The following is a 25,707-nucleotide window of genomic DNA, read 5'->3' on the forward strand; positions in this document are numbered from 1 at the left end:
ACACACCTCCACTTCCCGCAAAATGGCGGCCAAGTGCACGCCCTCTCCCATATCACGTGGTAGGGCTCGCACACGGGCCCGCCCCTTTAGAGATCACGTGACAGAGAACGCGGGGCGATGGGAGAGAGGTGGGGCTTCCAAAGGACTGCCTCCGGAAGAGACTGCAGCGCGAGCCACGTCCTGATTGGCGAGAGGCGCAGCCTTTACAGATTGGTCCGTAACCCGGAGCGCCGCAGAAGGTGGAGGACTTGCAGGGGTTGGGAGGGATTTTCTTGACAAGGCGGGAACCCAAGTGCCGTTTTGATTGGCAAATTCTGGGCCGAGATTGATTGGTAAGATCGGGGCAAGACTTACTCTGATTGGTCAAGCTAACGCATTTACGTGTAGTGGTTGGGTCGCAGAAAGACAAAGGCGGGGCCAGAAGAGGAAGCTTCGTGGTCGCCACTCAGAAACGTAGCAGGCACCGCTTGCCGGAGCTGCGGCTCTGTTGGTGAGTAATCTCGGACGCAGGCAGCCATCCGCATCGGGTGGGCGGAGCGCTTGGCACCTGGGTCTTTTTGAGCCTCGTGTGGGCAAACTTTTCCCGCCGCGCGAGGTTAGGGCGCCACAGAGTCCTCCCTCCTTTCTTAACTGGCTTTTACATCCGGGTTTTTTCTCCTGGGCCGGCTTTGAGCTCGTGGGCCAATGGGAATTGCCGGTTAGGACGTTCCGCCTATTGAGCCGCGTAGAGCATCTTGGGACTCGTAGTAAACTTCGACGTTTCCCTCACCACGCGGGGGGACAAGCGGTATACTGCCTTTGCTTTGTTTTCCAAGCTGTGCTCTCCTCTTGCCTTGTTCCCGCCTTACCTGATCTCCTCCTGGAAGGAAGATTCGTTAAGATCTAAGCAGCCTATTAAGTCCGCTTTGGGACAAGGAATTTGGAGAAACTCAGGGTTGAAGTTCTGTTTTTCCTTCTTTCAGCCCTACCTCAGCGCTTGACTCCATGGCAGTTCCCGAGACCCGCCCCAACCACACTATTTATATCAACAACCTCAATGAGAAGATCAAGAAGGATGGTGAGTTTTTGAGGGAGTCCAGCCTCCATGCTGTCCCTTATGAGTCGGCTACTTCTCTTCCACAACCTTCCCCAGGGCAAAATGTTAACCCCTCGGCCTTTGCACGTGCTGCTTCCTCTGGCTTTAATACTCGCCCAGTTCATTTTACACTGTACTCATTAACCTAGTCACTGTTGCTCATCCTTCAGGGTTTTAGCTGACAAGAGCCCTCCTCCAGGAAGCCTTCCCTATCTGCCTTCTCCTCAGGTGCCTGCCTCTAACATCCTATAGACCCTGGGTGTGCCACCCCTGCCCCCGCCCGCCCCTTCAAGCTCTGATTGCCTGGGCTGTCATGGGGCCCTCTCCACTGGCCTGTGAGCGCCATGAGGGCAAGAACTGGGATTGGCTTGGTCACTGTTGTTTTCAGTGATCAGCCAGCAATGAAAATGAAATGAATAATGACGACTAACACTATATGAGGGGCTGATATGTAAATCTTGATTACATTTAAATTTTTTTTTTGATTACATTTAATTTTTACCACAACCCTGCAGGTAGGAGCTAATCCATTTCTCAGATTAAGAAACTGACTTGCCCAGGGTCACACAGCAAATAAAAAAGTGGTTGAGATCACCAGTGTGGAATTCTGCTTCACTTAATTCTTGACATCAGACATACTTTTTCGTTTTCTTTAACAAGTTATCACCTTTTTTGAATCTCATTTTCTATATTTGAAAACCTGGCAAAATCATAATACCTTCTTTGTATGGATGTTGCAGGGATTAAATTAACTAAGTCTCCATGCAATGCTTCTTTTTATGGTACCTAGCAGTTAGTAAGGGCTGGTTAAATGTTAGCTCTGATTATTATGTCAAGAAAATTGTGGGGGAACCAAACGAGATTGCTAGGATTAAGTTTGAGGTTACCGATAAAGTTGCTGTTGAAAACAAAATAAGCCGTGTAAATCACCCATATGCTTTTAGAGCGTGGTGCTCAGGCAGTATCCTGTGGTGCCTGGTGACACACTGGTGACTATGACAGTCCTGGTCCTTTCTTCATGGAGCCACAAATCCTGTGGGGATGAGAGACCTGCTACCAGACAGTGATAGCCCAGAATAGCCAGGGCCATGAGTGGGGAAGCACAGGGCTGGGATTGGGCACTGAGAAAGAGGCATTCATTGCGTTTTATAGAAAAGATATTTTAGAAAAGCTTTCCGGGTAGAGGAAGCAGTGCAGTTGACCCTTGAACAACACAGAGATTAGGGGTGCTGATCACCCATGCAGTCAAAAATCCACATATAACCTGAGTTGGCCCTCTACATACACAGATTCCTAACTGTGGATCAAAAATCGTATTTATGTTATAGTGAGGGAGAAGAGTGCTCCTAACCCGAACCAGCATGTGCAGATGTCTAGGGACAAAAGAGCCTGGGGCATTCTGGGAACTACAGATAGTTGTGTGTGTGCCTGTGACTCAAGTAGAAGTTTCCAGTGGGCAGTGCCCTGATGGCTCATGGGGCCTTATGGGCAGGATGAGGCGGTGGACTTCGTCCTGAGGGTGTGGGAAGCCAGGCAAGGAACTCAGTTAATTGTGAAAGAGCTTCCCAGCTGTGGAGGGAGTGGGCCAGAGTCCAGGGGGATGACTGAGGCCCAGACTGGATTCATGGGGATGATGGATGGAAACAAACCCCAGAAATGTCATCAGGAGAATTTTGGCTAATTGCTTCAAAACACCTCTGCTTTCCCTCTGCTCTCCCCACTGCCCCACACGTTTTCTTGATTCCCCTACTATCTTTTTCATCGAGCATCTTCATCTCAGATACCTTCTTTGCGTAAGATTGGTACCCTGTTCCAGCTGCCAAGTGAAGCTTGGGTCCCAGTTCCAGCTCTATAGGATCTTCCCAGAATCCTTGGGATACTCCTGGGCCAGCGACAAATCCTCTGAGAGCCTGTTTCCATGGTAGTAAAAATGGGACAGTTGTAGTTTCTACCTCAGGGGGTGGTTGTGAGAATTTAGTGACTTTTCCTTAAAACACTTAATGGTATCTATTCATACAAATGTTTTTGGAGAAGTTGGTGTGCTAGAGTCTGCACTGAGCATGGGGATGCTACGGTAAACGAATACTTACCTTCAGAAGGAGAGCCGGACAACAAATATACAAATGTCAGGAGGTGGAAAATGCCATGAAGGAAAAGCAAGTAGGGTATGAGGACGGGGGAGAGTGACATGAGGGGCATTTCTTTAACAGGGTGGTCAGGGCAGGCTGCTGAGGTGGCAACATTTCTGCTGATACCTGGGTGACTAAAAGGAGGCAGCCATGTACACATCAGGAGAAAGGTGTTCCTGGCAGAGGGAGTAGCCAGTGTAAAGGTCCTGAGCCAGAATTGGTGTGACGGGCCTGAGAGAGGGGAGGCCATTGTGGCTGGACATAAGGGCATGAGGTGGAGTGTGGGGAGAGATGAGGTTGGAGAAGTCGGCCAGTGCCACATCACATAGGCCGGTGTCAAAGTGCTAGTGACTAGGAAAGAAACGCTCACATTTCTGGAGCATTTGCAATGTGCACTTTGTATGTATGACTCTTTTTCCTCATACAGTCCTACCCTGTGGGGTAGGAATTGTTACTGTTGCTCTTTTACAGAGGTGTGCTCACCACCACTTGAGTGGTTTTGGCTGCTACTGTTATTTCTGGCTTTTAAGGGATTTCTGACCCACTGCATTCTGGGTACCTGTTGGTTGGCTGATGGTTTCCCTTCTGGGCTGCACTTTCCTCTGAAAAAGGGAGTGTAAGACTCAGGACATGCTGCCAAGGCCTCTGGTCAGCCATGGGTCTTTCCTTTTCCCACTGCAGAGCTGAAGAAGTCCCTGTACGCCATCTTCTCCCAGTTTGGCCAGATCCTGGATATCCTGGTGTCACGGAGCCTGAAGATGAGGGGCCAGGCCTTTGTCATCTTCAAGGAAGTTAGCAGCGCCACCAATGCCTTACGCTCCATGCAGGGTTTCCCCTTCTATGACAAGCCCATGGTGAGCACTGTGGGTATGGACGGTGTGTGTGAAGTACTATCGGAGATGGGATGGGACCGGACCTCCTGTCACCTGTAGTCCAGTCCCTTAAGGACAGGAGTTTCTCTTGCTATTCCTCAGCGTTCACTGTTCACTGTACTGGAGTATGGGGACGCACAGTGACCAAGGGAGCCCTCACCCCTGCCCTCCCAGACCCACAGTGCTGTGAGAGACAAGCCTGTCACCAGATGGTGACGACCCAGAGGGTTTAGGGCCAGGATGGGGGAAGTGCACAGAACTGGGCAAACTTAGGGGAGGCACCTCACCCAGGCTGGGGTTTCAAGGAAGGCTTTCTTGCTGAGGTGAGACTTGAAGGAGAAGAGTGTTGGGCAGAAGGACCACATGGACTAAGGCCTAGAGATAACCAAGAATGTATGTAACTGAGGAAGCAAGGCAAGTTCATTTGGCTGGAGTGAAGGGTGGGAGGTGGTGGGGAGGGCATGACCTGGAGAGCATATCCAAAGTCAGGCTAAGAGGCTGAAGTTTGTCCTGAAAGTGGAATTGACTCCAAGGCTGCTGGAGAGCCATGGGAGGGTTTAGGGAGATGCCTGTGGCTCTTGGGTAGAGTGGATTGGAGGAGGGAGATTGGATCCAGTTTTGAAGGAGAGGCTGGGTCAGGCTCCCAGGTGGAAGGGGTCGGGCAGGGACCAGGGCAGAGGCCGTGGGATGGGAGGAAGTAGGGAAGGTTGCAGATGTTCACAAGGCCAAGTGGATGGCTGAGGGATCGGTCTAGTCTGGGAGGTGAGGAGTGGGTTAAAGTCCCTGCCCTGAGGTGCAATTCCTGCCATATCACTGGCAGACATCTTTGGTCTTTGGGCCTTTTCCCTTGTCCCTTAATTGGTTTTCAACTTTGACCTGGCTGAAACGTGCTTCCCTGAACCAGTTTCCTTAGAGAGGTGACAGCAAGTGTCAGTGCCTACAGGTTCCAGGCAGTGACCTCCGTAGAGGAGGTGGGTCAAGTGGAGGACAGTGGGCCCCAAGGCAGCAGAGGGGCCTGAGGCCCTCTCATCTTCAGTGCTTTGACTCCTGTTGTCTCCTCTGGGTCTGTGATCCCACAGTTGCCACATCCAGTGACCTTTGTGGAGCAGCCAGGAATTAGCTTTTGAGGTATAAAAACCATAAATCTTTATATATTGACCCTCCTCCCGCTTTTCTTCCCAAATCACTGGACCATATCAAGCACTCAAGCGTGTGAATTCTGTCAGGGAGTCCTGTCAGCTCTGCCTTCAAACACCCACCTGCTTGCCAACTTCTCACTCCTCCCCTGTCACCGACCTGGTCCCGGTCTTGTCAGTACTGTGGAAGCGGCCTGCCCGCCAGTCTCCGTGCTTTGACCCCTGCTCCCCACAGGCTGTTCCCCATATCATGGACACAGTGCTCCTTGTGAGACACTCCCCGGCTTACAACATTCCATAGCTCCTGGCTTTCTCAGGAGAAGTCAAAGTCCTCCCCATGGTCCTCTGTTGCCTCTGTGACCTTGTCTCCTCCCTTCTCACCCACATTGGCTTCCTGCTGTTCATTGAACACACCGTGCACACCTTAGCTCTTTGATGGCTGTTCCCTTTGCTAGAACGCTCTTTCCCTAAATGTCCTGGAAGGGTGCCTCTCTCACTCCCTCTGTATCACTTCACTGAGGCCGTTCCTGGCCACCCTATCTGAAAATTTTAATTCTTCTCAATACATTGTTTGTTTGTTTTTTAAAGATTTTATTGGGGAATTGAGGGAAGGGAACAGCGCTGGGGAATCGGGAGAAGGGGAATAGACAAGTTGCTGTCCTTTTGTTCTTCAGTCTAGTTGTGGAGGACGTTGCTTCACTGGCCCATGTTGGTATTATCATTGTGCTCTTCCCGGGTGAGGCAGATTGGTCACCGGCCTCTGGACGGCCACTCACGGCGGCTCTTGGCAGCTCACACCGGCTGCTGGCCACACACGGTAGCCCATGGCAACCCACTGCAGCAGGCGCTGCTGCCTACGCCGTCGCTGGCGACTCTTGGCAGCCCAGCTCCAGGTTGAGCTGTTGTTCAGCATCTTAAATGTAGAGGGCAGTGTCACTGGCCCTCATGTGGAATCCGAACCGGGGCCCTGCTGCTCAGAGCTGGTGTCCCAAGCCAGCTCTTAACCAACGCGCCACTCGGCTGGCCCACAATACATTTTTTAATCTTTATCTTCTCTTCCCAACTGAGGACGCTCCATGAAGCAGGGCTTTTGTGTGCTTGCTCTTTGCTGTCCCCTCAGAGCAAGTAGAGGTTTCGTAAACAACTGAGAGAATGAGATTTAGCTTGGGGAACTAAGTGCTGTTCAAAATGCAGGTGACTGGAAACCCCCTGCAGAGTACTCCTGACCTGGCCTTGTTACCTGGGGCTTTTCACCTTTGATGTTCAGGGCTATTTTCCATTCTCCCTTCAAAATCGCAACAACCCACTAACTGAGCACCAACTATGTGTCAGGCACCGTACAGAGCACTTTAACTCACATTGTTGTCACAGTTATCTTTTGAAGTGGGAAGTACCACACCCCATTTTACAGATGAAGACGTTGAGGCCTAGTGATTTCTATAACGTTACTCACCGAGCTCCCGGTAAGGCCTGCTTTAGCACCTATGCGATTTGGCTCCGAAATCCACTCTTAACCCTTCTGCTCTCTGTTGGCAGCGCATCCAGTACGCCAAGACTGACTCGGATATCATTGCCAAGATGAAGGGCACCTTTGTGGAGCGGGACCGCAAGCGAGAGAAGAGGAAGCCTAAGAGCCAGGAGACCCCGGCTGCCAAGAAAGCTGTGCAAGGCGGGGGAGCTGCCCCAGTGGTTGGGGCTGTCCCAGGGCCTGTCCCAGTAAGCCAGGGCGTCTTATCACCAGGCCTTCCTCTGCCACATGGCCTGGTTCGGGGGCAGGGAGGGGAGGGGTCTCTGCTTGGGGATTCAGACTCTCCCTTCCATTTCCTTGTAGAGATTGTGTGCCTGTCTCTGCATGATGGTATCTCCACTCAGAAATGCCTGTCCCTGCCTGCCAGACTCTTTCCTTAGAATCTTTCTCTGTGCCTCCGTCTCTTGGTTTCTTTCCTTGACCTTGATTTTGCTGTCTGCAGAAAATCCAGAGGAAGCTACTCACCAACAGTTAGGGTTAATAAGTGAATTTAATTTAGCAAGGTTGCCAGATATATGGTCAATATGAAAAAAGGTCTATTTCTGTATGCTAGCCACACATAAGCAGACTTCAAACTGAAAAATAGCTCTGAGAAGTCAATTCAGCAAAAGGCGTGCAAATCCCCACCCCAGTGAAACAACAGAACACTGCTGAGAGAAACTGGTGACAGCCTCAGCAAATGGGCGGGATGTCTCTCTACTGTTCAGATGTCAGTTCTTTCCAGATGGATCTCAGAGTCAACACAATTCCAATCAAAATTCCAAGAGGAATTTTGGTGGACACTGTCAGCCTGTTTCTAAATGTAGAAAGGCTAAACAAGACAGGTGAAACTAAAACTGGGAACCTGCTATAGTGGTCAAGATGGTGTGGTATTGGCATAAAGGTAGGAAGATGGACCAGTGGGGCAGAATCGAGTCTGGAAACAGGATTGATGAAGCTATTGTTGTAGTCCACCGGCGAAAGGACTTTTTTTCGTAGTAAATGATACTGGACCAATTGGATATCCATAAGGAAAAAAATTAGCTCTACCTCAATTATATATAAGTTAATTTGAGATGATTCATAGACCTGAATGTGACAGCTACAACAATACAGGTTCTAGAAGAAAACAGGAAAACGTCTTCATGACCTTGGTGAGGGCATGAAAAATGGGAACATCCTGTTTTCTAAACAGGATACAGAAAGTACGAAGTATGAAAGAAAAGATGGATGGAAAAAAGGAGATGACCCACTCCTTAGGTCCCTGAATCTGCGTGTGTGCTTTTCTGGTGGGTCACACTGTTTTCGTCCTACGTCCACTGATGCTAACTGACACTTTTTCTGGCGTCAGCGAAGGTGTCTGGATTACTGTTCAGCTGCCCCACTCTTACCCTCTGCCCTCTTCTGCACCCAGATTTCTGTCTACCTTTGAGTCGTCAGGTGTGATTCCAACTGTGGCAGCCCTGTCCCCTCAGTGCACATGTTGTGTGTGCCATCGAGCCGTCTCCTTCTCACTGCCGTCCCCCCCATTTCATATTGCTCCTGTCCTGTTCATTCTGCCTTCCACTGTTTTTTTTCGCTGTAGGTCTCTGGGCTTGTTTCATTTTTTGTTTTTCCTTAAAGTTTATTTTTATAAGCAAAAGTACAGCATGCTCATTATAGCGTTTATTTCCACCCTTTTTTGTTAACAATGTTTAATGCTTTGAATTTTTTTCCAGTCTTTTTTCTTACTCAAAAATCTATATATATATAGTTAGGTCATACTGACTAGTTTTTATATATTAAGAAAAAAAAATTTTTTTTATTGAAGTTTTTTTTCTTATTTTAGCTGAGCCATCCTGCCACCTGTTGGCAGCTCAGCTCGGGCCGGGAATCAAACCAGTGACCCTGTTGCTTAGAGCTCACACTCTTGAGCAAGCTCTTAACCAACTGAGCCGCTCGGCTGGCCCTTGTTAAAGTTTTTTTAATTTTCTGATTTGATGTCCCCCTTGACCCTGGGTCTGTTTTGCTCCATCTGTCTCACTTGGGTTCCCTTGTATCTCTGGGTGCCTTTTTTTTTACCTTTTTCCAAGTCTGGGTCTTTCTCCCTGTCTATAGCACTCTGGGTTTCCTCTAACAACTTTTTCTCCTCTGTGCCTCCTGCTGATGCCGGCAGCATGTCTCCTCCCACCTGCCGGCCACCCAGCTCAGTCCAGCCCTCTCTCCACAGGGCATGCCGCCGATGACTCAGGCGCCCCGCATCATGCACCACATGCCGGGCCAGCCTCCCTACATGCCACCCCCTGGCATGATCCCGCCTCCAGGCCTAGCACCTGGCCAGATCCCACCGGGGGCCATGCCCCCACAGCAGCTTATGCCGGGCCAAATGCCACCTGCCCAGCCTGTAAGTGTCTAGTCCTGGGGTCTCATATAAACAGAAAGTCAGAATCCAAGGGGATTGACTCGTGGGGGCCCTGCTTTAGGTTGGGTGGTCTGGGCAGGCCTTGAGGAGGTACTGCTGGAGGATGAGGAAGAATGAGGATGAGGCCGTGGGACAGTGAGGTACTGGCATGTTGGAGAAGCTTTGAAAGGTCAGGGTGAGGCTGGAGCAGCGGCCAGCACCTCGATTCTTCCAGTGACCTTTTGCCAAGTACCTGCTTCTGGATACAGCAGCCCCTTCTTGTGGCTCACAGTTTAGAGGGGGCAAAGCGGGGTAGACAGGGAGCAACACGGGCTGTCAGGTGAGGGGCTAGAAAGGATACAAGCAGGGTTGGGGGTGGAGAGCAGTAGGGCAGCAGATCCCCCACTACACTCATGGGCTCTTGTCTTTTCCTCGCAGCTTTCAGAAAACCCACCAAATCACATCTTGTTCCTCACCAACCTGCCGGAGGAGACCAACGAGCTCATGCTGTCCATGCTTTTCAACCAGTAAGCAGGGCCTGTGGCCCGTGGGGCTGGAGGGTGATGGCCAGGAATGGGACCATGGGGATGGGGCCTCAGAATTCTTTAGGGACCATGGGGATGGGCTTTGCATGTGGGACCGGAGACATAAAGGGCAGAGACAGGCCAGGCCCACAGTTCATGGAGGTGTGGTGGTGACGGAGGCCAGAGGTCAGCAGTGGCCAGGGCACATCGGCCGTTTTCTGCCTTTGTGGGGGTTGGGGAGGCTCTGGGCCTCATCTTTCTGATCTATAAATTGGAGAAATGTGAGGTGCACGTAAAACAGGAGTGAGGCGTCATTGAACACTGTCCAGACTGGCAAAAATCAGCATGCTGAAACAGCGACCTGGGAGGTGGGGAGGTTTGAGCCCTCGTGCCCTGCTGATGGGAAATAGAAGGTGGCAGCCATATGGAGGGTAACTGTTCACTGTTTAATGACATTAGGGGCTGTGCGCTCATCTGGTGGCTCTGCTGATTGTCCTAAAGAAAATCTTAACACACATGCCCAGGGAGTGTAGCTGGGACCTTCCTCCCAATGCTTGGTGGGGAGTTGGAGGCAGCCTGGGTGAAGGGAGAGGTCAAAGGTGGTGCTCACCACGGTGTGCTGTGCAGACTTAGAAGGAACAGAGTGCCGTGGCAATGCTTAATGGTGCCGAGAGGAAATTTTGAGAAACTGGATAAAACAAAAACAAGACCATGTGTGTACTGATGGAAAAAAAGGATGCCCAGTCAACACGAGGAAGGAAGTAGGGAATGAGAAGAGGGAAATGAAACAGCAGATCCTAAAAGTCAGGACAGTGGTTATTTCTGGAGTAGAAGTGGTTCGGTTATGATTGGGCAAAAGAGTTGGTGGGAGAGCAATGTTCTATTTCTTGCTCTAGGTAATGCTTGCATAGGTATTCATGTTAAAATTCCTCGTTAAATGATATGTTTACATTGTATGCGCTTATTTATATTAGGGTTTTTCAACTCAGCACTATGTACCTTTTGGTCTCGGTAATAATTCTTTGTAGTTGGGGCCGTCTTCCACGTTATAGGATATTTAGCAACATCCTGGCCTCTGCCCACCAGACGCCAGAATGTTAGGGGAAATGCCGTCTCTGGATCCCTGAGGTCTGCTCCCTTCTCTCAGGTTCCCTGGCTTCAAGGAGGTCCGGCTGGTCCCTGGGCGGCATGACATTGCCTTTGTGGAGTTTGACAATGAGGTGCAGGCAGGGGCCGCCCGCGACGCCCTGCAGGGCTTCAAGATCACGCAGAACAACGCCATGAAGATCTCCTTTGCCAAGAAGTAGCGCCTTTCCCCTGCCTGCCCCTGCCCCTTGTTTGGGGGTCTTCCCTCTTCCCCTTGGCTCAGCCCCTTGAAGGTAAGTCCCCCTTGGGGGCCTTCTTGGAGCTGTGTGTGTGAGTGAGTGGTCACACAGCATTGTACCCAGAGTCTGTCCCCAGACATTGCACCTGGCGCTGTTAGGCTGATATTAAAGTGTTTTTTGATACATGGTTTTTCACAACCATTTGTCGTTTTTATTTTCTTGTCCTCTGGTTCTCTTCTCTGCACATCAGAATAACCTGAATTTTTGGACCTCTCAGTTATGTGGAGTTTGCAACCTTGGGAAAATACAAGACTGTAGTAATATTATCCAAGCTGAAGTCACCTGTACTACTTTTGCAGATTTCTGTATTGTCTCAATCAGCATTCAGTGCAGGAAATTGAAACCCAAGCTGCCATGTACAGTTGGACATGTTCTGTACTGCACAAGGATGCCACCTTTAGTGGCACACCATTCACTTTGTAGACTTGGATGTTTATTCTAATAATTTTCTAACATGAAAGAGTGTTAAGGAAGAGGCCTTTCTTCTTTTTCTAATCTTCACAAAAATGTCTTCTGTTGTAGCAACAGCCCTACAGCAACCACTCTAGGTACTTCAGGGAGAAAAATAAGGAAATTGGGTATTCATGAAATCATTGGAAGGATAGTGGGAATGACAGTCTGGGTTTGAGACACTTGAATTCAAGTTTGTAACTCCTGTTGAGCTGCAATCTAGAGTACAGGAAGCTGCCATTGTTGCTAATGAGGCCCAAACTGACTTGGTCCCACATGGGAAGCTACTGACCAGACACTGATACAGGAGTGTGGGCACTTCAAACACAGCTGACCTCCCTTGCTGGCCAGCCAGAAGCTTTGCAGGTGGCTGGATCAAATTCTCCAGTGCCCCAGCTGCAGGGGAGTCTGGGAAATGTAGTTTCTGGCTGGACAGTCATGTTCCCAGTTGAAGTCGTGGTTAAGGGGAGATCAAATAGAGGACCTCCCCTAGCTGTCTGTTGCACACCTGATATGGAAAATTTTTAATGGACTCAAAAAAATACATTGCTTAAGACTCTTCCTCATACCATATACAAGGTCTGACAATTAAGTTCACAAACTTGTTTGCAATGATGTTGCTAACCTTTTTGATATCAGAGGGATTATTTATTATGAATTTGTATCAACTGGACAAACAGTTAACCAAGTTTACTATTTGGAAGTGCTCAAAAGGCTACATGAAAAAATTAGACGACCTAAGGGGCCAGCAGAGTGGCTCAGTTGGTTAAGAGTGTGAGCTCTGAGCAACAGTGTCGCTGGTTGGATTCCCACATGGGCCAGTGAGCTGTGCCTGAGCTGAGCTGCCACTGAGCTGGTGAGAGCGTATGCTCTTAGCAGCAAGGCTGCCAGTTCGACACCTGCATGGGATTGGGGGCTGTGGCCCTCCCTGCCGACCCTGCAACTAAGGTTAAACACTGCACTTAAGGTGAGCAGCAGCGAGCTGCCATCGGCTGGATGGCTCAGTGTGCAACAAGGTTGCTTCTGCATGGGATGGTGGGCGGCGACTGGACTTAGAGTTGAGTTTGTGCCATCCACAACTAAGATTGAAGGACAACGACTTGACTTGGAGCTGATGGGTCCTGGAAAAACAATGTTCCCTTCCCCAATTCCCTAACACCGTTCTCCCCAGTTACCCAATAAAAACCTTAAAAAAAAAAAAAAAGACCTAAACTTGTCGCCAACAATTCATGGCTCTTGCATCATGGCAATGCACCAGCTCACACGGCACTGTCTGTGAGGGAGTTTTTAGCCAGTAAACAACTATTGGATCACGTGATCTGGCCCCCAGTGACTTCTTTCTTTACCCAAAAATAAAGGAAATATTGAAAGACATTTTGATTACATTCAGGACATCAGGGGTAATACGATGACGGTGCTGATGGCCATTCCAGAAAAAGAGTTCCAAATTGCTTTGAAGGGTGGATTAGACGCTGGCATTGGTGCGTAGCTTCCCAAGGGGAGTACTTAAAAGGTGACCTTATGATATTCAGCAATGAGGTATGTAGCACTTTTTCTAGAATGATTTCATGAACTTAATTGTCAGGCCTCATAGATGGGAAAAAGATGATTTGACAGAAGTAGAAAATTAACCACAAAAATAAATAGAATAAGACGTAGTGTTACATTCTCTGGATATTTTTTCCTGCCAAGGCTCTAAGTCCAAGCCTGCTCCTGCTCAGCTCTTTTCGTTAAAGAGGAAGATGACTGAAGTAATGAGACTTGTAGCACCAAATGCAGACTTTCCCTGTAGGAGCTGAATGGAAGGAGAAAGGGATTGCTGGTGTCACTGAAAGACGACAGTGTTATTGCGGATGGCAAGTGGAAATGTCTTGCCCACCACACTGGCAACCATAGGTTCTGCGGTCAGCAGATCCTGGTCTCTCCTGTCTGCTTGGGGGACTCCTTAGCTATTACCCCACCCTGAGAGTCATTTTCTTCCTGTGTAAAGAGGAACCTCTGTGTTAAACTGGTATTGTTTGTACTCGCCACTCCCTTAACACACCTCCACTGCCAGACACCTAGCAAGCAACTGAGTAAATTCAGCAGATACTTGCTGAATAAACTTATGTGCTAAATACTGTTCTTGGCATAGGATATACAGTGGTGAAAAAAATAGACAAGCTAATTTCAAGTACTGTCTTCTGCTATTAGCAAAATATGTCATGGAGTGATGGGGAGGCAGGGCTGGGGAACAGGAACTGGGTGACCCAGGAAAGCCCCTCGGAGGAGGCGACATTTGAGTAGAGCTGTTTGATGCAACTGTGGTACTTGGCTCTGGCTGTTGGTTATGGAGAGATGGTTTAGGCCCAGTCTTTGCCCCTGATGAATTCTTCCCCACCCCAAGCCTGTGTGTGTTCATTCTCTTCTCCCCTCTCCAAAAAAGTTGGGGCTTAACGTCCCAGAGGTAAGAATGCCCGGGGAAAGGTGGATGCTCAGGAGGAGGATCTCAGTAAGTGAGTCTCTGAAGCAGTTTTAGAGGTGAAACTTGATTTCACATCCTCCACTTCCTTATTCTGACCTTGGGCAACTGAACTCCAAGCTCAGAGTGGGCCTGGAGCAAAATCTAGCCCCTCCACTTCCCGGCCTGGTAACCGTAGACCAGTTCCGTAAGGCTTTGTGCTTCCCATTTCCATGTAAAATGGGGTTATTATAGCTTCTCTTGAGATGATGCAGAGTATCCATTTGAGTTAATAAGAATACGTAAATAATAAAAATAGTGAATGCCCTAAAATATTAGCTTTTATTCCTATTTTACAGATGAGAAAGGTTAGGCATGAAGAGGAGAAATAACTTAGCCCAGGTCACTCAAAAAGTGGTGAGGATAGTCATGACAGGGCGTTGCATAGCCTAAGGCCCCACATAATATTCACTCAGTACTTGAGAGCTGGGGCTATTCCTGGCAATCAAAGGGCTGTCTGTTCTGCCCCTCAGCACAGGAAATTCCAAGGTGGTTTTCCATGCTGGCTCCTCTGGTTCTGTCCCTGGAGGGCATAGCGGAGGGGCCCAGGTACCCAAGCCGACTTAAGATGGAATTGAATATCTCAATCTGCCTGTCTGGGCCTCTGTTGAGGGGGTAGCTGTCACTTGAAGTGGCCTGGGCTGCTTTGGGTCTAGCTGGGCATTTCCTTGGGCGGGCAGCCCCTCACCCTATCTTTGAAATGGTTCTGGCTAGGTAGCAGCCTCTAGGTGGTGTGGGTGAAATTCGGGACTTTTAGGGCGGGGACAAAACTGAGAACATAGGTTTCCTTGTACTGCTGGAGAGAGGGAGGGCAGAGGAAATTGGAGATCCCATTCCCCCCTTGGTCACTCCTCATAGTCCATAATGGCTTGGTCCCGGGTGTTGCTTGGTGTCATCATCTTGCTGTCTACCTTACCAGGACCTAGTGTCGGGGGCCGCTCCATGCCCAAGTTGGCTGACCGGAAGCTGTGTGCTGATGAGGAATGCAGCCGTAAGAGTTGGGGGTGGGGGGTGGGAGGATTGGGGCTTGGTTGCCCGCCTCTGTGGAGGGTACTGTCATTCCCTTCTATTCCTTCCCCAGACCCCATCTCCATGGCTGTGGCCCTTCAAGACTACGTGGCCCCTGACTGCCGATTCCTGACCATACACAGGGGCCAAGTCGTGTATGTCTTTTCCAAGCTGAAGGGCCGAGGGCGGCTCTTCTGGGGAGGCAGTGTGAGTTTTGGGTGAACAGAAGAGGAAAGGGTATGGGGTGGGAGTGCATCCTAATTTTCCACATAAAGGGAAAATTTGAGCGGGTGAACTGAAATAGAGTTGGCGGGGTGTCTACTGTGATCTGTTTTTACTTAGTTTAGCAATTACAGGGCACTTCTATGGTACCAAGTTCTGTTCAAGACACTGAAGACACAACAGCGAATATCCCTTTTATTCTAGTGGAAGGAGACTAGCCATATATCAGGAAATAGGTGCTGCTTTAGAATTAAGAGTGACTGGGTGACTACATTAGGTGGTTAGGGAGGGCACCAGATAACTTTAAGCTGCGATCTGGTGACAAGGATGGAGCCAGCCATGTGGAGATCAGGAAGAGCTAGTGCAAAGGACTTCAGCAGGCACAAGCTTGCAATCTTTCCAGACCCCGGCTTTTAACCCCTCTTCCCCAGGTTCAGGGAGATTACTATGGAGACCTGGCTGCTCGCCTGGGCTATTTCCCCAGTAGCATCGTACGCGAGGACCAGACTCTGAAACCTGGCAAAATCGATGTGAAGACCGATGTGAGTGTCTTGGGGACTGGCAGGGCTCTGGAGGGAAGACCCTTGGTTTGTGATGATAGGCATAGATGATCCTACCCTTCACTCTCCTTCAGTTTAGCTGTGTACGAGTACATTGGGATAAGTTGTCTGCCTCAGTTTGTTTCATCTGCGAAATGGGGAGCGGTTTCTATATCCCAATCCAGCTGAGAGGTGCAAAAATTAGAGAGCTCTAGGCTATTTTGCATAGCACTTGTGTGGCCAAACTTGGCCCCTGCAACTACAGCCTTCGCTAAAACCACCAGATGCTTTGTGGTGTGACCGCTGTTTTTTCCCCCACTGTTTTCCCTTTCTCTTTTCCAGAAATGGGATTTCTACTGCCAGTGATCTCAGCCTATTGCTGTCCCTGCTGTTTTTTTTCTTCCCGGCTTTATGCAAATACATCAGCCAAGTGCAAACTGCGGGTCGCTGTGGTCTTTGTGGTGGGGAACGATAAAGGAAATGGGTCCCCAGTTTCCTAATCTAGCCAATCAACCCACTGACTTCTCAACGTCAATGGTTGCCAGGCAGAGTTTCACTGACCAAAAGCTCTTTGCTCTAAACTGGGTATTGGAGGTGGGCTCCTAATCTGAGATATCGCACACAAGCAAATGAGAAGACGGAATAATCTAAACAGCCTAATTAGGGGATTGTAACTTCCTCAAGAAACAATGGGAGGGAGTGGAACTATTGAATGGGCCCGTCGGATCATGAGGAAGACATAAATCGCAGAGCAGAGGTTTTCTTGGAAGATTATCTGGAAAGGGAGTTGGGAGATTAACCTGCGCTTAAACCCCCAATTTTCATCCTGATTTTGAGGTCAAATCGCACTTGCCGCTCAAGAGCCGCCCCTGTTTCAGGCTCTTTTTGTCAATCCTGCCCATATCCCCTTCTTTGCATCCGTGACCCCGCCCCCAAATCCGCTTCTACCCAATGCGGAGTCTCGACTCTGCTCCGGGACTTCTGACCAAATCCGTTTCTACTCTCCGCTAAGCATCTCTGCAACGCCTCTTCCCACTTGCTCCGCCAATCGCTCTTCTTGGTCCCGCCCCTTTCGGCTCTTTCCCTCTCACACCACCAATCCGTACCTTTTGTCCCGCCCCCTGACCGCCGAGTTCTCCAATCCCTGCCCTTGGGAAGTGTGGCCTGGTGTCCTGCAGCCCTAGCGGGCCGCGCCGGAGGGGGGTGGAGGCGGAAGTGGTGGCGCCGGCCCCGGGAGTAGGAAGGAGCCGGGGCTGCAGCCGGAGGACAGCGGCTGCCAGCCGAGGAGCAGGCGCGGCCGCGGCGCCATATTGCGGCCCTCAGCGGCCGCAATCGAGTCATGGCTGAGACCTATGGTGAGGGTGGTGGGCCGAAGCTGGGGTCTGGGGACTGGGCCCAGGGAGGATGCGGCTTGTGGAAATGGGGCGGGGCTTTACATATGAGGGGGCGGGGTCTGGCGTTATGGGGCAGGGCCTAGTGGATGCTGGGTGGGGTTTAGTGGGTCTGAGGCTGAGCTTAATCGATTTGGGCGGAGCCTGAGGGTCTAGTTGTGGGTTTAATAGATTTGGGGCGGGACTTGAGGGAGCCAGTCATGATGGGTCAGGTAGACATTGAGGGAGAGGGTGGGCTTTAATGTGTCGTGGCGGAGCCTGCGTGGATGGGGCGGGGCTCACTTGTGAATGGCGGATTGAATTTGATGGGCTAGGGATGCCTGAAGGGATGCTCTGGATCCAGGCAGGGATTGCTCTGGCTTGAGGTCTGGAATGGGGTTGGGGATGAGTTATCCTTGAACTTGGGGGGTGGGGCTTAAGCTTGAGACTAGTTGCAGGGCCTTGGGCAGAGGGAAGGAAGGAGGGACTTAGAATTGGAAAATCTGGATGGACAGATAGGAGGTGGGAGGACAGGATGCGGTAGGAAGAGCACTGGTTTAGGAGTCAGAGGGAGCTGCATTCATTCAGCAAATAGAAAAAAGCATAGTGAACAAGGGCAAAGACCTTAAGGTGGGAGTCAGCTTGTCATCTTCAGGAGCAGACTGAAATCCAGAGGCTAGAGTGGAGTCAATGTGTCAGAGAGGGGTAGGAGGTGAAGTTATAAGGGTCAAGGGCTAGCGTGTAGTCCTTGATATAATGGCTGTCAAGAGGCCTTAGCAATTAAGTCCAAGTCCAAGTTAAGATCTTGGACTCTGGAGCCAGTTTCCTGGGTTTGAATTCCAGCTCTGCCTAGCTTTGGGGCCTTGGGCAAGTCAGTTAACCTTTCTGGCCTCAGTTTCCTCATCTGGAACATGGGGCTAATTATTAGTATACGTCCCTCATAGAGTTTTCCTGAGGATTAAGTGAGCTGTTGATGTAAGTAAAGAACTTTAGAGTTGTGTCTGGTACATGGTAAGCATTAGATAAGAATTATCTGTTACTGTTGTTACTCATTGCTCTGTTTCTGCCTGTGTCTGTTTCTTTCTCTATAACTCTGATGGCCTCTTGGATTCCATATTTTCCCCTGTATCTTTCTCTCCATATGGATTTTCCTGATTTGGGCTCCATCTGCTCAGACTTCCTCTTCAAATTCCTGGTGATTGGCAGTGCAGGAACTGGCAAATCATGTCTTCTTCATCAGTTCATTGAGAATAAATGTGAGTGCCTGGGAGTGGTCTTGGGAGCACTGAACGGTGGGCATGGGCATGACATAGGCAGTGGTTGGGGGAGACAGGGGGAGGGCTGGCCATAGGTACAATTTCAGTGCTAGCTACCTGGTGTATGTTTTTTGCTAAGTCCTCCCCAACAATGAGAATGGGTTTGTACAGACTGAGAAGGCCTTGGAGGACAGGGAATCCTCTGAGTCCCTCCACTGCCTCTTCCCGCTCTCCCACTTCAGTCAAACAGGACTCCAACCACACGATCGGCGTGGAGTTCGGATCTCGGGTAGTCAACGTGGGTGGGAAGACTGTGAAACTACAGATTTGGGACACGGCTGGCCAGGAGCGGTTTCGGTAGGTGGGCTGGGCTCTCATGGAAAGACAGAGTAGGGGGAGGAGGGAAGAGAGAGGAGAGAAAATGGGAGAGAGAGAGCAGTGTGGAGTCACTTGACATAATATAGCAAGGAGAAACTGAGAGGACAGGCAAGGCAGAGGGAGAGGGACAGAGACTGTGAGTAGCAGGTATATACAGCCAAAGAGAGAATAAGTTTTGGACAGAGGACGACAGAGACAGTGAGAGAAAAAGAGATTGAGAAAGAAGCATAGCGAAGAGTGAGAGGCCCAGGGAGAGGCCAGCAGACCCTAGAGAGACTATGGTAGTGAGACCCATATGGCTGGAGGGATGGAGACTTGTGCCCAGGGAGAGACCAGGCCTGGAGGTAAGACACACTTGGGCTGGGCATGAGGAGGTAGAGATGGAAAGAGAGTGACTAAAATAGAAAGACCCTTTGAAAGAGATACACACAGTCAGAGAGGGAGAGAGAAAGACAGAGACCGAGAGAAGAAGAGAAAGATAAGGGATATAAGGAGACACAGAACAGAGACAGGGAGAATGGGACAGGTGTAGCCAGAGAGATGGAGAAATCTCTGTGTTGTGGAGAGAGAAAAACGTATAGGGCTCAGCACACAGTACGTCTTCAGGAAATGTCTGCAGAAGAGGTGATAGACACATAGAAACCCTGAGTCTGAGAAATAGGGAGTCCGGTCCATGGAGAAGTATGGTCCCTGGGCAGCACTTCGTAGCTAAGTTATACTTGTGTGTTAGTTCACTGTGTGAAGTGCATAGTGGCCAGAGAGAGAGAGGACAAAGGAGAGACAGGTATGCCACATGAACTGGGTTTGTAGTAAGTGTTAAATAATTGTTTGTGGAATGATTGCATGCGTTCCAGAAGGGCCCAGACTGGTGACACAGGGAGATACAGATTGTGGGCCATACTGGGAAGGGGGCCTCCCCCAGACACTGCTTCCTCGGAAGATCTGCCCTCAGCCCTTCATCTTGGAGAAGACATATACAACTTGGTCCTTGTGTATGGTCAGGAAACAGAGAGGATCCAGCGGATGTAATTGCATAGCACTTGGCCAGAACTGGGCAAAGGGGAGATGACAGGAAATGTTGAATGAATGAATGAATGAATGAATGAATGAATGGGAATACAAGAGTGAGGATAAGAGAGCGAGTCAGAGACAGAAATGGAGATTTAAAGACACACATAAGGGAGATAGCGAGAAACACAGAGACCAGACCAACGAAGAGATTCAGAAAGACAGGGACACAGAGAGAGTCAAAGATAGGGAGAGACTCAGACAGAGGTAGACAGACAAACAGCTAAGTGAAATAGAGATTGGGGGAGACAGAGACTGCGAGATAGAGAAATTGTAGCGAGGCCAAACCATGCCAGGTTTTGGGGGATAGGCCAGGATGAAGGGGGGCTTCCGAACCACCAGTCTTTCTCTGCAGAGGGGGGCAGTCTTGGGGCAGACCCCAGCCTCGGGGGTGACTGGGTCCCCCTGGCCCCACAGGTCAGTGACGCGGAGTTACTACCGAGGGGCGGCCGGAGCCCTACTGGTGTATGACATTACAAGGTAAGTATATGGAATGGGTAGGGTGGGGTCTGGGCAGCCCCTCTCCTGCGCCCACCTCCCTCCTCCTTCTTTCTCCACAGCCGGGAGACTTACAACTCACTGGCTGCCTGGCTGACAGATGCCCGCACACTGGCCAGCCCCAACATCGTGGTTATCCTCTGTGGCAACAAGAAGGACCTGGACCCTGAGCGCGAGGTCACTTTCCTGGAGGCCTCCCGCTTTGCCCAGGAGAATGGTGAGGGCCATGCTGTCAGCCCACTGTCTCTCTATGGCTGTACCCAGCAGGGGAATGTGGAGGTTTAGAGAGGTCTGGGTTCAAATATGAGTGTTGTCACACACGTGCTGTGTGACTACTGTGGTCCTCAGTTTCCTCATCTGGAAAGTGGGGCTTACAATGTTTCTGCCACACATCCTGAGTGATGGTTAAGGGAGAAGGTCCCTGGAAAGCCCCAGCACTACCTGGATGGAGTGGGTACTCAACGTTGGCTGCTAAGAAGGCTTCAACCATTATGGGGAGGGCACAGGGTATTGATGTAAGGTGGAGCTTGCAAACTCTGATGGCCCTAGGGGACAGGCATGTTTTGTGAATAAAAGAAATAGGACTAGGGCCGGCCGAGTCGCTCAATTGGTTAAGAGCTTGCTCAAGAGTTTGAGCTCTGAGCAACAGTGGTTCAATTCCCGGCCTGAGCTGCCAACAGGTGGCAGGATGGCTCAGCTAAAAAATACCCCCCAAAAAACAAAAAAGAAATAGGACAGGGTAGATGGACCCCATGTTAGCAGTCACCCGCCTTCGGGGAGTGGACAAGACTGACAGCCACTTCAAAAAGTATGCAAGTACAAACCCGTTTGCAACATCATGTTGGCCAAACGTCTGCTGGCTTAGTGTCTGTCCACATTCTTCCAGCTTGTCATCTCCAGGTTTAGAGGAGATTTTGCCATCAGAAAGATGTGGGTTTTAATCCTGGCTCTTAACTTACTGTGAGACCTTGTCACGTGACTGATGGGTGGACTATGGGGGACCTGGAGCTTGCTAGATGGTGCTGGGGACACAGTGATACAGATAGCCGTGCACCCAGCTCTCATGGGCTCACAGCTGGGGGAGGCCCAGGGGGCTGTGGAAGTCCAGAGGAGACACCTGACCCATCCTAGGAGGTCAGGGAGAACATTCTGGAGGAGGAGACGTGTGAGCTGAGCTTGAAGAAAGAGCTAGGTGGGTACCTGAAGAAAGAGCTAGCTGGGGAGGAGGGCATTCATGGCAGGGGAATGGTGTGTATGAAGGCCAGGAGTGAGGGCAAAGGTGGCATGTTTGAGGAACAGAATGAGAGGCAGCAGGTCAGGGTCAGAGTGGAGAATGGGGACTGCCGGAGGCCCTGATCTTCTGAGCATCTGCCCCCAGAGCTAATGTTCCTGGAAACTAGCGCTCTCACGGGGGAGAACGTGGAGGAGGCTTTCCTGAAGTGTGCCCGCACCATCTTGAACAAGATCGACTCAGGTAAGGCCCCAACGGACCAGAGTGGGAATGGAAGGTAGGGCCCAGAGTTCTCCCAGGGACCAATCCTGACCTCTTCCCTCCCCGGCAGGTGAGCTCGACCCTGAGAGGATGGGCTCAGGCATTCAGTACGGTGACGCTTCCCTTCGCCAGCTGCGGCAGCCTCGGAGTGCCCAGGCCGTGGCCCCTCAGCCCTGTGGCTGCTGAGACCTTTGGAGCCAGGTGGGATACTGGAACTCAGGCACTGCAGGGGTGGTCTTCTGGCAAGGGGGGAATACAGAGCAGGGACAGAGACACAGAAAAGGAGAGATGACAAGAGAAACAGAGAAAGATGCAAAAACACTTGAGTTACAGTAGCCGTCTTCCCAGCCACGAGGAAGTCCTTTTCGTCCCCCTGCCAGCTCTCTTCACTGGGTGTCTGACCCTCCCATTCATAATTCAGGAAATACTTATTGCATGTTTACTGTGTGCCAGGCCCTGTTCAAGTCACTGGTGAAACGACAAAACTCTCTGCCCTTGTGGAGGAGACAATCAACAAGATACATAAGTAAATTATATAATAGTTAGAGATATAAGAGCTATGGAGAAAAATAAAGCAGGGCAAGGCGGGTGGAGAGCTGGAGGAGTGGAATTTTAAACAGGATGATGAAGCAAGGCCTCACTGAGAAGGTGATATTTGAGCAAAGAACTGAAGGAGGTGAGGGGAGGGGATCATGTGGGGACAGGGGGAAGAGTATTTTAGGCAGTGAGAACAGCTAGTGCAAAGGCCCTGAGGTAGGGTCATGCCTCTCATGAGTGAGGAAGACCAAGGAAGCCAATGTGGCTGGAGCGGAGCAGAGTGGAATGGAGAGAGAGAGAGAGAAAGAGGGAGAGAGAGGGAGAATGTGTGTGTGTTGGGGGTGGGGGAGATGGTAAGCAGGATATGGGAGTAGAGGAGAACAGATCAGTGGCCTTGTGGGCCACAGGGAGGACTCTGGCTTATACTTTGGGTGGGTTGGGCGCCATAGGAGGGCTCTATGCAAGGGAGGGATGGAATCTGACTCAGGTGTTCACAGAGACACTCTGACTGCATGTTCAGGGTAGAGGCAACCGTGGAAGCAGGGTGGTTGCTGGGAGACCGGTGAGGAGGTTACTGCAAAGTCAAAGACAGTGGTGGACAGGACCACTGTGGGGGCAGAGGAGGGGTTGAGAAGTGATAGGTTCTGTATCCTCCCTGGTCCCTGTCTTCAGTCATGACCCCTCTTGATGTAGTCCCCGGGTCTTTCTAAAGCACAAATCCGATCCTATCCCTCCCTTGTTTAAAACCACCCATCCATGGCTCCCAGGATCCATGGGACGCAGCTGAGGCTCCTGAGCCTGGTGTATGACTCTATTGGCTGGCCCGTGCCAGCCTGTCCTGCCTCAACTTGCATATATCCCCACTTCTTAGGCCACTGCAGCCACACTAAAGTGCTTCTCTGTTTCTCTGGGTCTTTAGTCATGCTGTTCCCTCTGCCAGGAACACCGTTCCTTCCCTCTTTCCTCCCCCTCCTTCAGGAAGCTTGCTTGTTCCAAACTTCTTGACAGACTTGCAAGATCCTACAGGATCACATCCCCACCTCTCTGGGGGTATGAATTTCTTCCCAATTCTCCCCTCTGTGCTTCATGCCCACCCCCCAGCCATTGGCAGCTCCAGGGGGGTTGTGGGGAAAAGGACTTTGGATATACTTTGAAGGCAGAGTCAACATGATTTCCCGATGAATGGATATGGAATTTGAGGAAGAGGAGTCCAGGATGAGTTCTTTGGGGCAGTGCTCTTTTTTCCTTCCAGGCCTTTCCATCTGCTGTGCCTCTGCTGGGTGCGCCTGTCCTTCCTCCTTTCTTATACCAACTCCCACTCATCATCTGGTCTCAGCTAACATGACTCTTCCTGCAGGGACCTTTATCCCAGATGGGGGTCTCTCCCTCTCGTTGGGTGGTCTCGCAACCGCCCTTTCCTTGTTTAAAGCTCTCAACTCTGTACACTTAATTGTTATTATTTGTTTGGTGTTTTTCTTCCCAATCTGAGAAGGAAAGGAGGTGACAGATCACAGACTCCCGAGCCAGGCTGCCTGTGTTTAAACTCCGACTCTGTCACTTTGTATAATAGCAAGGTGACTCCGGGAAAATTATATTTAACCTTTCTGGACCTTGGTTTCCTCGACAGTAGTACCTTCCTCATGTGCATGTTGAGAAGATAAATAATTAATTCACGTAAAGTGTTTAGAACAGGGACTGACAGTGGCTGTGCAGAAATGGATGGGTGTGTATTCTTTACCCCAGGGCTTAGCACAGGGTTTGTTTCAGGGTTTGCCCCTCAGGGAATCAAATATAATAGGGTGATACTTTTTCAAACTTGGTTGACTGCAATTTGAAGGAGGAAATATGTGCTGATTTAATACTGTCACACACACATATAAAACTGAAACACATGCTTCCCTAGCACTAATATCCTTTTTTTTTAAACATTGAGGTAAAATTTACATAACATAAATCTAGCCATTTTAAAGTATATAATTCAGTGGCAATTAGTACATTTACAAGATTGTGTAATCACCACCTCTGTCGAGTTTCAAAACATTTCACTGCTTTAAGAGGAAACCCCATACCCATTAAGCAGTCACTCCCCATTGCCCCCAGTCTCTGGCACCCACCCATCTGCTTTCTGTCTCTATAGACCAAAATTCTTATTACAAACGATGCACTCTGATACCTTCTATGTATTCATTTCAATAAAAGATTGGTCAGTGCCCACCAAACTATTTCCCAGCCCACTAGTGCAGTGCTACACATTGAAATCACCTGGAGAGCTTTAAAAACTACTGATGCCCAGGCTTCATCCCAGAGATTATGACATGATTTTGGAATTTCTGGAAGCTCCCAGGTAATACTGTCAGCAGCAAAGCAGGAACTGCTAACCGGATATGTCTCCTTAGTTTGGAAAAGCCTTCAATGAGACCTGGAGCTGGGGCAATCCAGAACCATAGAGTGACACAGACATACAAAGGTGGGGACACATTATTTAGACACTGAGATGCCTCTTTACAGTCTCAAGGAGACAGCTCTCTGAGGCAAACAGGGAGATAACCTCAGAGAGAGTGCCCCAAATTATATTTAGACGAGAAATAGAAAGTCAGACAGACAATGTAGACACTTTGGGAGAAAGGCATGGACAGATGGACACAGATGGGCAGGAAGATATCAAGAAATGAGACAAACCAGCTGGACAGAGCCAGGATCCTTCCAGTTCACCACACAATTTTCTTTCAGCTCACCTGTTCTCCAGGACCAGCCCTGCCCTTCTGGCTGGGCCCCAGATCCAGGCCCCGGGAGGCTGAACCCCTCACCTGCCCTGGCCCCGGAGAAGCTGCCCTGCCACCTGTCCCCCTTCCCTGGCCTTGTGGGGCCTGGCTGAGGGGCAAGACTGAGCCACAGGGGAAGGGGGAATCTGTACCTGCTGCTGCTTCCTCTGTCTTGGCTAACCCCTCTATCCCCTGAACCCCTAACCCTTCTTGAAGAGTTCCCAAAGCCTGAGACCAGGGCCATTTGGCCCCAGCTCCCCTGGCCCTGCCATTGTGAGTACGAGTTATTTATTACCTGGAGGCCTGCCCTGCCCCACCCCACCCCCATAAAGCATTGTTTACACCTGTGTCTTGGCCTCTGTCATTTTGGGGCTGCAGGAAGGGAGGGGAGACTGAAGACGTCCCTGATGAAAGAATTGTGTGTCATGTTTATGGTTTGAGCATGGTGTGGGGGTACACCATGACTCCATGACTCACGTGTTTGTTGTAGAGGGAGTCTGTCACTGTGTGCACATTTTGTGACAGTGCAAGCTGGAGGCTCACTTGTGTAACACTAATGCCCCTGTGTTTGTGACGTGACAGTATCTGTAGGAATGTGTGCTGCTTGTGTGTGTGACAC

The 25,707-nt window shown here is 50.1% G+C and overlaps 4 protein-coding genes across 6 annotated transcripts in view; 3 read left to right on the top strand and 1 right to left on the bottom strand.

Moving 5' to 3' along the window:
• The window catches only part of ACTMAP (actin maturation protease), a 7,447-nt gene extending 7,019 nt beyond the window's left edge, over nucleotides 1–428 (bottom strand). Inside the window, exon 1 of one of the 2 annotated variants that reach the window (XM_019629767.1) lies at nucleotides 355–428. The gene's annotated coding sequence lies outside the window, so the exon portion shown is untranslated. Of the gene's footprint in view, nucleotides 1–6; nucleotides 84–354 lie in introns of those variants that run through there. The other variant, XM_019629766.1, reaches the window with a different exon arrangement.
• Nucleotides 404–11,146, top strand: SNRPA (small nuclear ribonucleoprotein polypeptide A). 2 transcript variants are annotated; one of them, XM_019629770.1, is made up of 7 exons: nucleotides 404–490; nucleotides 963–1,057; nucleotides 3,886–4,058; nucleotides 6,749–6,928; nucleotides 8,929–9,102; nucleotides 9,538–9,626; nucleotides 10,771–11,146. In XM_019629770.1, exons 2-7 carry the CDS (start codon nucleotides 985–987, stop codon nucleotides 10,928–10,930), a joined length of 849 nt encoding a protein of 282 aa, XP_019485315.1. In that variant the 5' UTR covers nucleotides 404–490; nucleotides 963–984; the 3' UTR covers nucleotides 10,931–11,146. The 2 variants fall into 2 exon arrangements, with proteins under 2 accessions (XP_019485315.1, XP_019485316.1); XM_019629771.1 differs by lacking the exon at nucleotides 404–490 and adding an exon at nucleotides 695–787.
• Nucleotides 11,147–12,983: 1,837 nt separating this feature from the next.
• On the top strand, nucleotides 12,984–16,164 carry MIA (MIA SH3 domain containing). The gene is made up of 4 exons (XM_019629772.1): nucleotides 12,984–14,949; nucleotides 15,040–15,173; nucleotides 15,620–15,730; nucleotides 16,070–16,164. The coding sequence occupies exons 1-4, from the start codon at nucleotides 14,823–14,825 to the stop codon at nucleotides 16,091–16,093; spliced, it is 396 nt and encodes a 131-aa protein (XP_019485317.1). The 5' UTR covers nucleotides 12,984–14,822; the 3' UTR covers nucleotides 16,094–16,164.
• A 751-nt stretch (nucleotides 16,165–16,915) lies between these two features.
• On the top strand, nucleotides 16,916–25,436 carry RAB4B (RAB4B, member RAS oncogene family). The gene is made up of 8 exons (XM_019629773.1): nucleotides 16,916–17,082; nucleotides 18,273–18,353; nucleotides 18,596–18,710; nucleotides 20,217–20,279; nucleotides 20,360–20,514; nucleotides 21,676–21,771; nucleotides 21,860–21,990; nucleotides 25,057–25,436. The coding sequence occupies exons 1-7, from the start codon at nucleotides 17,067–17,069 to the stop codon at nucleotides 21,973–21,975; spliced, it is 642 nt and encodes a 213-aa protein (XP_019485318.1). The 5' UTR covers nucleotides 16,916–17,066; the 3' UTR covers nucleotides 21,976–21,990; nucleotides 25,057–25,436.
• The last annotated feature ends 271 nt before the right edge of the window (nucleotides 25,437–25,707 follow it).

This window comes from Hipposideros armiger, unplaced genomic scaffold, assembly GCF_001890085.2.
Source record: "Hipposideros armiger isolate ML-2016 unplaced genomic scaffold, ASM189008v1 scaffold_867, whole genome shotgun sequence".
In the NCBI taxonomy this organism is placed as follows: domain Eukaryota; kingdom Metazoa; phylum Chordata; class Mammalia; order Chiroptera; family Hipposideridae; genus Hipposideros; species Hipposideros armiger.

Bases quoted from the DNA above. Each gene is read 5' to 3' on its own strand.
- SNRPA (XM_019629770.1), top strand. From the start codon at position 985: ATGGCAGTTCCCGAGACCCGCCCCAACCACACTATTTATATCAACAAC. The intron at 1,058-3,885 runs GTGAGTTTTTGA...TTCCCACTGCAG, and splicing joins TGAGAAGATCAAGAAGGATG to AGCTGAAGAAGTCCCTGTAC. The intron at 9,627-10,770 runs GTAAGCAGGGCC...CCCTTCTCTCAG, and splicing joins CTGTCCATGCTTTTCAACCA to GTTCCCTGGCTTCAAGGAGG.
- MIA (XM_019629772.1), top strand. From the start codon at position 14,823: ATGGCTTGGTCCCGGGTGTTGCTTGGTGTCATCATCTTGCTGTCTACC. The intron at 14,950-15,039 runs GTAAGAGTTGGG...TTCCTTCCCCAG, and splicing joins TGCTGATGAGGAATGCAGCC to ACCCCATCTCCATGGCTGTG. The intron at 15,174-15,619 runs GTGAGTTTTGGG...CCTCTTCCCCAG, and splicing joins GGCTCTTCTGGGGAGGCAGT to GTTCAGGGAGATTACTATGG.
- RAB4B (XM_019629773.1), top strand. The intron at 18,354-18,595 runs GTGAGTGCCTGG...CTCCCACTTCAG, and splicing joins TCAGTTCATTGAGAATAAAT to TCAAACAGGACTCCAACCAC. The intron at 18,711-20,216 runs GTAGGTGGGCTG...CTGGCCCCACAG, and splicing joins GCTGGCCAGGAGCGGTTTCG to GTCAGTGACGCGGAGTTACT.